General features: G+C 34.8%; 2 protein-coding genes across 3 annotated transcripts; one reads left to right on the forward strand and one right to left on the reverse strand.

Moving 5' to 3' along the window:
* Positions 1-2,669: 2,669 nt before the first annotated feature.
* Positions 2,670-6,324, reverse strand: MRG15 (mortality factor 4-like). Of its 2 annotated transcripts, none has more exons than XM_076123629.1 (6): positions 6,239-6,324; positions 6,035-6,152; positions 5,794-5,906; positions 5,481-5,549; positions 4,719-4,809; positions 2,670-3,291 (listed from the first exon to the last, which is right to left on the reverse strand). In XM_076123629.1, the coding sequence occupies exons 1-6, from the start codon at positions 6,264-6,266 to the stop codon at positions 2,718-2,720; spliced, it is 993 nt and encodes a 330-aa protein (XP_075979744.1). In that variant the 5' UTR covers positions 6,267-6,324; the 3' UTR covers positions 2,670-2,717. The 2 variants fall into 2 exon arrangements, with proteins under 2 accessions (XP_075979744.1, XP_075979742.1); XM_076123627.1 differs by having other exon boundaries at positions 5,481-5,561.
* A 997-nt stretch (positions 6,325-7,321) lies between these two features.
* Positions 7,322-12,410, forward strand: fbp (fructose-1,6-bisphosphatase). Its single transcript, XM_076123432.1, has 6 exons — positions 7,322-7,578; positions 8,103-8,247; positions 9,007-9,113; positions 9,350-9,576; positions 11,016-11,194; positions 12,161-12,410. The coding sequence occupies exons 1-6, from the start codon at positions 7,403-7,405 to the stop codon at positions 12,335-12,337; spliced, it is 1,011 nt and encodes a 336-aa protein (XP_075979547.1). The 5' UTR covers positions 7,322-7,402; the 3' UTR covers positions 12,338-12,410.
* The last annotated feature ends 54 nt before the right edge of the window (positions 12,411-12,464 follow it).

Here is a 12,464-nt window from a genome sequence, read left to right on the forward strand (position 1 = left end):
TTACATTCTATCTTAACTTAAACATCCTACTGGCCCATTAAATCAAGGATCATCAATAAGAGAGAAAGCAGTGCAGCACTTGTAACTACTGACTATTTCTGTACAACGCGTGCGCGCGCCGAGCCTGAAATAACTCCGGTTTCATCATAACACACAATCGACTTGCCTACAGACTACAGCTTTTTATTTTCATACTAAACATGTTCGCTAGTATCGCGTTCAAAGCGATCTACGTGTAACTGTTGAATGAAAATAATGTAGAACATGCCTTTTGCAAGTGGTCTGGGGTGCTTGTTGCTTGTTCTTAAGTAAGTACCAACTTTACTAAGGTTCGTTTGGGTATGCGTCTTCATTACCATTCATCACAAAGATTAAGGAATGTGAAATACTTATTCTAGATGAGTATTTATAACAAGTTTACCGTTAAAAGCTTTGGTTTAATGAGAAATCATTTAGCCTCATTTAACTACCAATATGATTCTTCTGGCCTACTTTTGACAACAGAACGCGAAGCAGTATGACGCGTGTGCCGACCACTGGATAACGCCGGGCTGAACTTTAAACAAATTAATTGTACTCATAAATAATTCATCCAGGCCTTGTCAGTCACTTTGCTAACAAATTACAGCTTTATAAGTGCACTGGACAATGTATAATGTCCGCGACAATTAATGGCACAGTTGTCGCCGTCTCGTCGCGACCTCCGACCGTCGAGTTGCGAACTCGACGACATATTTTCTACCTTTTATGGCACTCGCAGACCCTGATTACGTTTTTACAAGCACCAGCCACTAGGTAACAGACAGTGTATGTTAAATAATAACGTACGCGTGAGCTTTGCTTGAAAATATGTAAAGATTATGCAAAGAATCTGATTGGAAACGGACAGAAACAATTTGTACAGTAATTATTCTTGTTGTTGTATGGGTAGGTAACATAATTATTTTACAAGCTACAAGGAGTTTCACACCATGTGTAAGGAGTGTTGAGCATTATAGATGTTGCAATGTAGCATCTGGTATGGCTCGTTGCAAATTTATCGCTATTACAGCCGCCATTCACATCCTTTCCTACTTATTTTTGCGTTGGGAATCAACCGTTCGTCGTTGTTCTTTATACGTCTTCGGAAATATTTGTAAATTGTTACCCTATTGGTCGATACTTATATCAATTTACTTTACAAGTTGTGTAATAAAACAACTCAACTTTTTTCACCCTACCGAGCACGTACGCTAAAATTCCAAGCCTTATATTCACCAGGCTGATAGTCTAACAATGACCTAATTCTCAAGAAAAAACTAAACTTCAGTGATTGAACCTGTTCCAGTTCTGAGAATACCTACCTGCCGTTTGACGTCAATTTTATACCTATTTTAGGATACAATGAATAAATAACTCACTACTCGCAAATTTACCTTATTTAGAGAGACTATTGAACTATAAATATAATTTAATATACCTTTTGTTTTCAGTAGTTATGTCAATGGTATGTCAATGTCCCACTACCACCGCACCAGCAGACCGTGGGTCCTCTAAGTGACCCAACCGATTAATTAATGCTTACTTAGTTTCTATTTTATCTTTCAATAAGTCTAAAAAGAACATAGAAAATATCCCGTAACATGCAGTGGCCACATTGTCAAGATCGGTGTGCAGATGATTGCAACACATTATACATTCTGCGGACCATATGTTCAGGAGCCTTGCAGCCTTATAAAGTTGATTGACTATTATTGTAGCTAAGTACTCAAATGGATAGGTAGACTTGGTTAGTTACCAATGACCTAACGTAGTGACCAGTGACTAACAGTATTTACTTAATGGTTTTCATTAACTAAAATGTCTGAATTACAGGATCTTGAATGGCAAGTGGCCATTTCTTTAATCTTCACTAGTTTTGATAAAAATTTCGTAAACAATCGTGGATTTCTAAACAGGACTTAGTCAAATTACAGGCAGCATGAGGTGACACTTTCCCAAATTACTAATATCCAGCCAACGAGTAGGACGTCACGTAACGATATTTGTGCATCGTGTTCAATTTGATTACGGTTCGTGGCTTACAAACTAATTTAAATGAAACTTCAAGCATTACAAACAGACAATTATCTCGTTTGTATTCAAAACATCCCGTTTTCAAGTTAATTCCAATTAAGAAATAAATTTCCTTGTCCACATAAAATGATGACTTCATTAACCGTATGCGCTCAGTAATATCGGATTAAGTGCATCATAACGAAATAATTATTTGATATTCTTTATTATTACAGCGCCATCAAAACTGTATTAAAAAGTATCGATATTGTCTGTGGCGGCCATGTTCGGTCTGGTCGAGTTTTTCCCGCGCATGAGTCACAAGTCGGTCAGCATGTCGCCTGCTACCGGTCTTGTATGGCATTTAACGTTGTAATTAAAACATAAGATTTAAGACCTATAAGGTGTTTATTTATTTGTAGCGTGAGATCATAAATTATTATTGTAATTCATATTCTACTATCGACATTTTTATCTGTTATGTTATTGAAAATATTCTACACCTTAATAATGTTGACGCTCGCGCTGGTTTAAATTATTATGGTTATTTATTGGGTGCATAATTAAATATTTTTTTCTTGTTACGTATATTATAATGAAGCGTTAGAAATTACAATTAAAATAATACAAACATAAATCTTTAACGTCATTTAATACCTCAGTCAACTTAAAACTAAAAACATCTACTGAATTTTTCTGTGATATTCAGGCGTCGCATTACCATAATCTTGCAGATTGAACAATGTCGATCTATTAGTCACCATATATTTTAGGAAGTCATGTATATGTGTCAAAACATGCGTAAGAGATTTCTCATCAAGCGCCGTATAGGCCAACATCGGGCCCATTTTGGCAAACAATCTAAGTAAATGAATAGACCCGTATATTTGAGCCATTGGAGTGTCCGGGTATTCTTGTAAAATCTCGCTGTATTGCGGTCTCTCGAATTTGTATAAAAGTTGAGATCCCAATGTAGCATTAAAGTATTCTTTAATACCTTCAGTGATATCATTTAATACTGACTCTTTAGCTTGGTTATGAGATTTACTGGATTTCTTAAATGCTAAATAGTTGTCAACGATCTGTGAGACAGTGAGCTTGGCTGGCAGTATGACCAGTTTCTGTTGTCTCGTTATAACGTCCCAGTCGTCCACTAGCCATACTTTCAATTCCTCAGGAATTTTGATCTTCACTTCGATCTTTGCGTTGAATTGATCCTCAGATTCAATCGATAGATCTAACCTGCCACGCTTTTTCCTGAAAAGATGAAACAAATTACGATTAGTCAAATATTCTACTTCTACCGAACATGAGAAATATGAGAACATAGAACGCTAATTCTGCTATAGGATTCAGTATTCCAATCCCTATAGCACAGCAATAGGTACGAAATCTAACTATTATAGTAGGACTAACAGAGTGACATTTACACTCAAATGGATTAAATAATATTAGAACATGGCGAAATAGCATGATGCATAACCAAGATCATTGTAACATTCCGCTCAATTTATTACATAAAAGTACAGGTGGCGCCATCTACCGGAATACCTTTAAATCACTTCAACACACTACATTTTGTAGGCATGGCCCCGCGCACTTCTAGTCTAAATATAATTTCTTTATTGACTGAGTTTTACATACATAAAATTACGCCTTTATTCCCATAGCGGTAGACAGAAACCTAAGAATGTCACTTGGTAAACGTAAAGGCTTGGCTTTGTTTTTAAGACCCATGTTGACTTTGACATCATATTTTAATCACAGAATATATTTATTTATAGCCTTAGGAATATTTTAAAGATCAGCAATGTTGTCTCATTAACACCATTACCTTTTATGAAAACTAAATGGTGAAAAAACTTGTATGATTCTAATACATTCACAAATATGTGCTTGAGAATTAAAAGCATGATTAACTGTTTGTGCAGGTTGTTAAAGAAAAAGATTCTGAATGGTCGTAGTTGCACGCTTGATAACAATTTTTATATAATAACTGACCTGCGCAGTTACGAATTTTCTTTGAATTTTTTATTTTCCTTAAAAACTTTCCTATGTCTTATAGAACAATAGAGCTGTTCTTAAGTATTGAGCTTAACAACACATTTGGCGATTTATTTTTGCATATAAGATAGTGTTTTTAAACTACAACTATAATATGTTTTTCAAATAATTTGATATATTTATTTTGATGCATTAAGTCTGCCTATGTACCACTACTGTACATGAAGTTTAAATAAATAAATAATAATCTAAAAAACCATCTAAGTTCAGTAGTTGAGCTGCTCATAAAATCATTAGAGCCTACATGGTAATTATTTAACATAAATAAATAATATCTAACCACATCATAATCCTAACAAGAACTAAGACAAGGGCTGCCTAACATAGGCATTAAAATGCTAATAAAGGTACGGTCTGGCCTCCAAACTCTAATATAAACACCTACCGGTACCTAGTTTAAATCTAAATCAACTATTAGAAATGTAACTATGTTTAGTTTAGGTAGTATTATATTCATACCCTCTTATTCATAAAAATATATGAAGTTATGAAAGGCTTATAAAGTGTTTTGTTTCTTTCACTCCTTAGCGAAATGAAAAAGAGAAAACATATTATAGGAGCTTTTTAACTAAAATGGGTTTATAGTGTGTTTATGAATAAAAAGATTAGTCTTTACTTACTTAGGTTGATCAGAGCCTGAGTCAGCTGGGGTGTCTTTACTCTGAGTCTTGGTTGCTTTTGCTGGAGCGGGAGTTGCCTCAGGTTCCTTACCTGAAAATATGGAAAATAAAATATTACTACAGTGTTCATAATATTATACATAATGTATTTAAAAAACAACAGAAATGTACAAGTAAGTATTTACAATATAAGCTCCTACAAAACAATATTTTGATTCAAAAATAAAAAGCAATGATGATATTGATTGAAGAAGCAATTGATATTATAAGACATCCTATTTACAGTCTACAATCAACATAAGCCTAACTACAAATCACATTTATAAAAACTATATATACTAGCTGATATATACTAGCTGACCCAACAAATGTTGCTTTGCCAAGTAATTAAAAAATATAGTGTCACTTAGGGGTATGAAAAATAGATATTGGCCGATTCTCAGACCTACTCAATATGCTCTCAAAATTTCATGAGAATTGGTCAAGCCGTTTCGGAGGAGTATGGCAACGAAAACTGTGACGCGATAATTTTATATTTTAGAAGATGTTACTTTTCAGGTGAACAATGATTTTTATACACTGTATATTATTAAAATTGGAATAGAAGAAGCAATGAAATTGTATCAAGCTCATTGCTACCGAAACTTCAAGTCTAACTTAGATTTATGTGGTAAAAAATAATGTAAGGTGTGACTATATCTCTTCAACTCATTTAGGAATTTAATAAGTATCTAATCAAAATAAATAAAATGAATTAATTACCTGCGGGAGTGGATGCTCTAGACTCTTCTCTTGCTGGTGTTGCACTCGCAGCAGCTTCAGACTTGCGACCTTTAGCCGGAGCTGCAGATATTTAATATCAATGACATTTTTAACAAGCTTTAAACTAGTTATGGATGGTTTTATACCACAAATGTGTTACATCATAATGTTAGTAGCAGAAAACTTACTTACACACACCACACCATCACAAAAAATATGTTACAAGCAAAAAAGCATTAGCAATTCAATATGACATTATGCTATTAGGTGTTACAGAGGCAAGCAAGCAAATACGTTTTACATGTTAACCTACTTTTCTTAGTTTTTGTAGGCTGTGCCGAATGAGCCCTCTGCACCTCCTTCTGCCGCTGGACGTTAGCTTCATTGTACTTCAGTACTCGGCTTTCCGGAACCCATTCGTCCCAACTAGAATTACATCATTGGTTCATATTATCTCAAAGGTTATTACTAAATTACATTGCTAAATACGTCAATGCTAACATAGTGTATGTAAAAAACCCATGAATGTGATAAAGAAAATATTTTCTACTTACTTTTTATTCCATCCGGCATAATGAATTAGATAACGAACATGTTTATCCTTGGTTACAGAACTTTTGAGGCATTTTGCCTCGTAAATGAGAGGCCCGTGGAAACATAGCACTTTCTCGCCTGCAAGTAATAAATTGCAATTAGAATTAATACAATTACAAGAAACGAAACATTTATCACATATTTTAGTAAAAACATCAAATTACCATCAGCAAACTTTAACTTCGGTGCCATGTTTATTTATTTACTGAAATTACAAATGGCGCTCAGTCAAAATTTGACAAAGATTGACATAGACAATATTGTTTATTACTATTCGGAATATAAATAGTGATGTCACTTATAAAATTAGTCGATATTAAATATCGCAATATTTAAAACTTGAATCAAGCGATATTTGCTATTTCATGACGTTAAATTTAAATTATAACGCAATGAATTCCAAAGTCTGAGTTTGGGATTCCTTAGACATTAGAAACAATATTGCTACTAACATTTTATCATTACCTCGTAAACGTTCACAACGAGGCTATCCTGATATTAAGTAAGACCTTTGGTATGTAACAACCGTGGTAACAACAACGTCAATCAGATTTTTTTCAGTTTAAAACTAGAATTATCAAGAATAGCAAGGAAAAATAAATTGTTTCTTCAGAGTTCTGGAGATCCTAATCATTCTCTAATAACATCGCCCGGGGAACGAGGCACATTCTGCGTCGCAGCCACGGCACTCACAACCATAGGTACTTTAATTGCACTGAATGTCGTGGGTTCGATTTCGCATCGTGAGTTACCAAATAGTTGCGCGATTTATTTACTTGTATTTATTTACCTTGAGCTAGAGCTCAAATAAGGGTCACTAGAGTTACGAATACTTTACTTACCTAGGTATGTTTTTTATATTATAAACAAAAGTTCTGTATAGCATTGAATCAGCTACTTCTTAAAACTGTCTTGTTTAAAAATGTATTACAGAACTTTGCACCCTATTAAACTACAGTTTCTAATTTTGTTTTGAAGAAGTTTCACGTTGGATGATGGGCATGATGGATAAGTATAATCACGAATATTACTCTCCTACGTATACGCGAGCTAACTCAAAATTAAGTACATTTGTTTTTCCCAATATCGAATCTACGTAGGTACCGGCTCCTAATCAGCGAGTACACGCCCCAATTTTTTATCAAGTCCGTCAATTTTATCACCAACCAGCTTTATTACATCATGCGTTATAGAAAAAAACACAGTGAAGTTGACTACGAATATGGATAACAGCCACCTTCGCTTGGAGGCACGGCCAAACCAGTCGGTCGGCGTCAGCTGGCAGTGCAGCACGCATTATTTGTTGTCTAATAAAATAATACGACAAGATGTCTCAGCGAGGCCCGGCGTTTGACGTCAACGCTATGACGTTGACCCGATGGGTTTTGGCCCAACAGCGGACTGCAAAGTCAGCCACTGGCGACCTGACTCAGCTCCTCAACTCCATCCAGACCGCAGTCAAGGCTATACAATCGGCCGTGAGGAAAGCCGGCATCGCCAAACTGTTAGTATCATTATTTCTATTTGAATAGTCTCAATAAATACGAGCACATTGTATTTGATAATGTTCTAAACAGCCAAAGAATTAAATACACATTGCATGTTTATACGATGTTTATCGGAATAACTGCACTTTTCTAGTTAACTGTACTCTTATAAAGCCGGTGATCTTTAATTGCATCGTTAACGCGATGTTTTGTTGTGTGAATGCGAGAAATTATATCGCACCATATATTTATTATGTAAATAAAGAGAATTTGACCTTGTAAAGTGACTGTGTTAATGAAGTAGGCACAATACCAAATCATCATAACAATGTTAAGTTTAATCTTTGGTTAAATTTTTATTTTACGATATAGCTACCGATGTATAAGTAAAAAAGTTCTTATATTGTCTATTATTAATTCATGCTCAGATTAAAAAAAATTAAAGTAAATGCCACACCCCCGTCTGCGTCTGGGACCGGAAGAACCGGTTTGAATCGAAAACTAGTTGAATCTATTTTGAATTGTTGTTACCATTTACCAGGCATGGCATCTCCGGGGACACGAACGTGCAAGGCGAACAGGTCAAGAAGTTGGATGTGTTGTCCAACGACCTGTTCATCAACATGCTCAAGTCTTCCTTCACTTGTGGACTTCTGGTGTCTGAGGAGAATGATACTGTTTTGGAGGTAACGACAATATTGGACGAAATAACAAAACGCTTGGTTAATTTAAAAAAAACGGATTACAAAAAAGCATTTTTCTGCAATTGATTTCATTCATAACATTTTGAGTTCATTCAGGTATCCGTTACAAGTCAACACTCCAAAAATAGCTTAGAAAAATGTTCATCTTCTTAACGATTCTATAAAAAAAAAACATTGGTTATGTTATTACGACGATACGACTGTTGTTGATTGTTATTCAAAATCGTTAATGTTATCAGTTGACCCTACGTAGACTCACATTAAGAAAATATTCGATAACACGTTGAATCTAGTTACTAAGTAAATGTTTACGTAGATTAAAACGCCGAATTCTAGTGATCTATGTAGGTATAAAAAAAATATTTTATAACTCAAATAAATAGTTATTGGCTAGCTAGGTATTACTAGATTCCTCTTATCAAATGATAGGCACACATACCTATACGCTTTGCAAGCAGTACTTGATGGTAGATTATGTATTTTACAGCATTAGTTAAGCTAGGATATAATCTGCAACGCTATTGTCTCTGGGTACAGTCGGTAGCAAAAGTTATACGTTTGAGTTTAAGTATTTTTTGTACCGTATTTCACGATCTCCTCTAGTAAGTCATAACATTTTTGTACAACAAGATATGTAATCCGTCTTTTAGACCATTATAGAACCCTAAATTTTAAAGTAGGTTTGCTCAGGTATTTATAATTAGGTAAGCCGGTGAAAAATAAATTTTATTTTGTCTACAGGTAGAGACAGAAAGGCGAGGCAAATACGTGGTGTGCTTCGACCCTCTGGATGGCTCTTCGAACATTGACTGCTTGGTGTCTGTAGGATCCATCTTTGCTATTTACAAGTAAGTTTATTTTGAAAAGTTTTATACAAAATTATATTGCTTGCTTGATAACAACTCTCACGGGAAAATACGCATAAACAATATCGAGGAAAAATTACAAAATATTCGTATTCGCATTTGTTAGTACACATAAATAAAATAAAAAAATTACTAACTTGCCAAATATTAGCTGCAATACTCTATTCTATTTTTACTTCTATTTTTAGGATGTCTAACATAAATTAATGTCTTTGCAGAAAGAAATCAGAAGGCGCTCCTACAGAAGCGGACGCCTTCCAGCCTGGTAGTGAGCTGGTCGCCGCCGGCTACGCTCTGTACGGCTCAGCCACCATGTTGGTACTGTCTCTGGGCAAGGGCAAGGGAGTCAACGGGTTCATGTACGACCCCTCACTCGGAGAGTTCATCCTCACCGACCCTAATATGAGGATACCTGAGAAAGGAAATATCTACTCAATTAATGAAGGTAAGGACATAGAACTTTTCCATTTTCAACTTAGGGAGGTATTTGATTGACATCAATTTCCAATATTATTGTTCATATTTGTCTATTAATTTATTCAGTGGCTATAAATCTATGTCGGTAAATCCAAAAAAGGCTGCTGTTCAGCTAACTGCTATATTTAAGCAGTTATCGGTGATGAGGACAGGATAACTAATACTAATAAAAAATTAACCTACTTAGGTCTAGTACCTACCTAAGTAGGTTGATCTCTACTTTAATACGAGTAGTGTCAGACGGTGCATCGATACGTTAGAATGTACGGTCGAATGCTAGTATTTTAATAGTCGTCACGTAGGTATTTTTATTGATCAAAAGAACAAAATAAGATGAAAGAGCACTGGGAATAGTCGGTTAATGCAGACGCCTAAAATAACTTGTAGACGAAGTATTAATAAACGTGTCGCAACAATGCAAAAAAGTAAATTCAGTCATAATCTTAGTTTTCCGAATCATTAATTCCATGTCTATGGCATAGGTTCCCGACGGGGCCGCTGGACATTTTTTATGTAAGGATGGAGGACAGTTTTCCATAAAAAGTTGGGAACCTATAGTCTATGGTAACTACTTGAAGAAAAACAAAAGTAGAGAAGTAAATTAGTAAAATAATTTAGCGGCAAAGTAGTGTGAAAATCAATGAAGTTGGTAGCACAAATCGCAATTTTTTTTCTGCGTGTTGTAATAAATTAATCTTTTTTCTTTTATGTTTATAATAAATCACATAAAATTATAAAATTGAATGGGAATTCTATTGTAAAACCATTATTTCAAGATAGTAACTTAATAAATAGTAAGGAAGTTTCGAACTCGCTATCTATCATGATTATTCTATTTTATAAGGACGCACTTGAACTGATTAGGTACTGGTCACTGGTAACGTAATAAATGATGAAATCTGAATGCTTTGATAACACCTGCTAGGACAGTGACGAAGTAGGTAGGTTATAGAATCGTATTCACTTATCTTTTCAAAATAGCCTACTTAATAGTGACTTTCTAAAAAAATGCATTATCGACAATCTAAGACAAGATGGATAAACCATGTACAAAATTGATACTGAGATTACGTATTTATCAATTCTATAACTGTTTGATATTTTTCACGTTGTACCTACTAGGTACCTATCTGTTTAAACGACCCTTGTACCGCAGTACTCAATGCAGGATTATTATGCGTGGTCGGCAGACGGTCATACAAACGACGTAGATAAGTCTTCGTTAACTATTTTATTAACTAGTCACTATCAATTTACTAGTAATTGGCTCAACGCAACCTTTGTAATATTAATTGAATCAAAATTATCAATTATTATTTTCCGAAGGTCATGGTGCCTTATAGCCAATAAAATATGAGCGATATAGTTACACACTATTGTGTAATAACAAACAATTTTTTTTACTAGGTTACGCAGCTGAATGGTCAGATGGTCTGCGTCAGTACATCGAAGACAAGAAGCGTCCGAAGACTGGTAAAGCATACGGCGCCCGTTACGTGGGGTCTATGGTCGCTGATGTGCACAGGACTATCAAATATGGAGGCATATTTATGTACCCTGCCACCAAGTCTGCTCCTAATGGAAAAGTAAGTCTATGATGTGCATTATTCGTTTCTATAAAAAAAGTTCCTTAGTTCTTAAGTATTTACTGAATACCTACTGAAATAGCACTGCAAACCAAGTAACGATAAAATGGTGAGTAGTTTTTGATGCTTTGACGCGGATTGTAGTGGCAGAAATTTAAAGTAGGTACCTACCTACTGCACTTAAAATTGAGTGACGTTTAAGTGTTTGGTCACGTCACTAAAGATATTGGATCAATTAGTCGACTAACCGTAAATCAAGCCGGCCACTGATTCATCAATATTTATATTGATTGATTGAGCGGCGATAAGTGCCTTTTTATAAGACCTACTGTACTTGTATAAATAGTCTTGTTAATCAAGGTAGCTTGGCTTTAAATTGATCAAAAATATTATTTTTAAAGCAATGTAAATAGTACCCAATTCTAAATTATATTTTTGCACTTTACGCCTACTTATTTAGACGCGATTTAAAGCTAGGCTTATGCAAGAAAGGTGGTAAAAAACAATGTAATCACGGCCCTCTATCGCTAGGCTATCTAGAGGGGGCACGGCTTGATATGTCTGAGATAACTATATGTAAACAAATACTGTCTCGTAATGATGACTCAAACGGATGTTAGAATAAATATGATTTAGCTTGGAGTTATTATGTACCTGTTGTGATTTAAATAAATATTATTATTCATATTTAGCATTGAAATAAAGAAAGATTGTATGGTAATTATATAAACATATAATTTAATAGTAAACTGGTATATGAAAAAAGAGAATTCCGAACGTTTTGTGAAACTACCCGGTCTCCCTAACTTTTAAGAAGTCGTAACACTGAAGCGTAATATTAATTGAAACTCACCATTCACAAGTTCTATAGATTTTCATGTGAATACATTACAAAATTAATTGCACGCATACTCATCTCTATACTCTCGTATACCTTACCTATAACATGACTTTACATCTTTTCAGCTGCGTCTCCTCTACGAATGCAACCCAATGTCCTTCATTGTGACCGAAGCGGGTGGTCTGGCGAGCAACGGTTCTATCCCCATACTAGACATCGTTCCCACGTCCATCCACCAGAGGGCGCCGTGCTACCTCGGCTCCAAGAAAGACGTTGAAGAATTACTTTCTTACTTCAAATGATTTTATGTTGCTGTACTGTTGATAATGTTTATTGTTGATGTATGTATTTTTAATATATAAGACTGATATTGTCTTTTGTTGTTTTGATTTGAAAACGTCATCCAGGCACTATAAAAAATGATTGTAT

Source organism: Anticarsia gemmatalis, chromosome 15, assembly GCF_050436995.1.
Source record: "Anticarsia gemmatalis isolate Benzon Research Colony breed Stoneville strain chromosome 15, ilAntGemm2 primary, whole genome shotgun sequence".
NCBI classification, from domain to species: Eukaryota; Metazoa; Arthropoda; class Insecta; order Lepidoptera; family Erebidae; genus Anticarsia; species Anticarsia gemmatalis.

Excerpts from the sequence above, each read along its gene's own strand:
- MRG15 (XM_076123627.1), bottom strand. The coding sequence starts at position 6,266 with ATGGCACCGAAGTTAAAGTTTGCTGATG. Across the intron at positions 4,810-5,480 it reads TAGAGCATCCACTCCCGCAG|GTAAGGAACCTGAGGCAACT; the intron begins GTAATTAATTCA and ends CCATATTTTCAG. Across the intron at positions 3,292-4,718 it reads TCAGGCTCTGATCAACCTAA|GAAAAAGCGTGGCAGGTTAG; the intron begins GTAAGTAAAGAC and ends TCATCTTTTCAG.
- fbp (XM_076123432.1), top strand. The coding sequence starts at position 7,403 with ATGTCTCAGCGAGGCCCGGCGTTTGACGTCAACGCTATGACGTTGACC. Across the intron at positions 7,579-8,102 it reads AAAGCCGGCATCGCCAAACT|GCATGGCATCTCCGGGGACA; the intron begins GTTAGTATCATT and ends ACCATTTACCAG. Across the intron at positions 11,195-12,160 it reads AGTCTGCTCCTAATGGAAAA|CTGCGTCTCCTCTACGAATG; the intron begins GTAAGTCTATGA and ends ACATCTTTTCAG.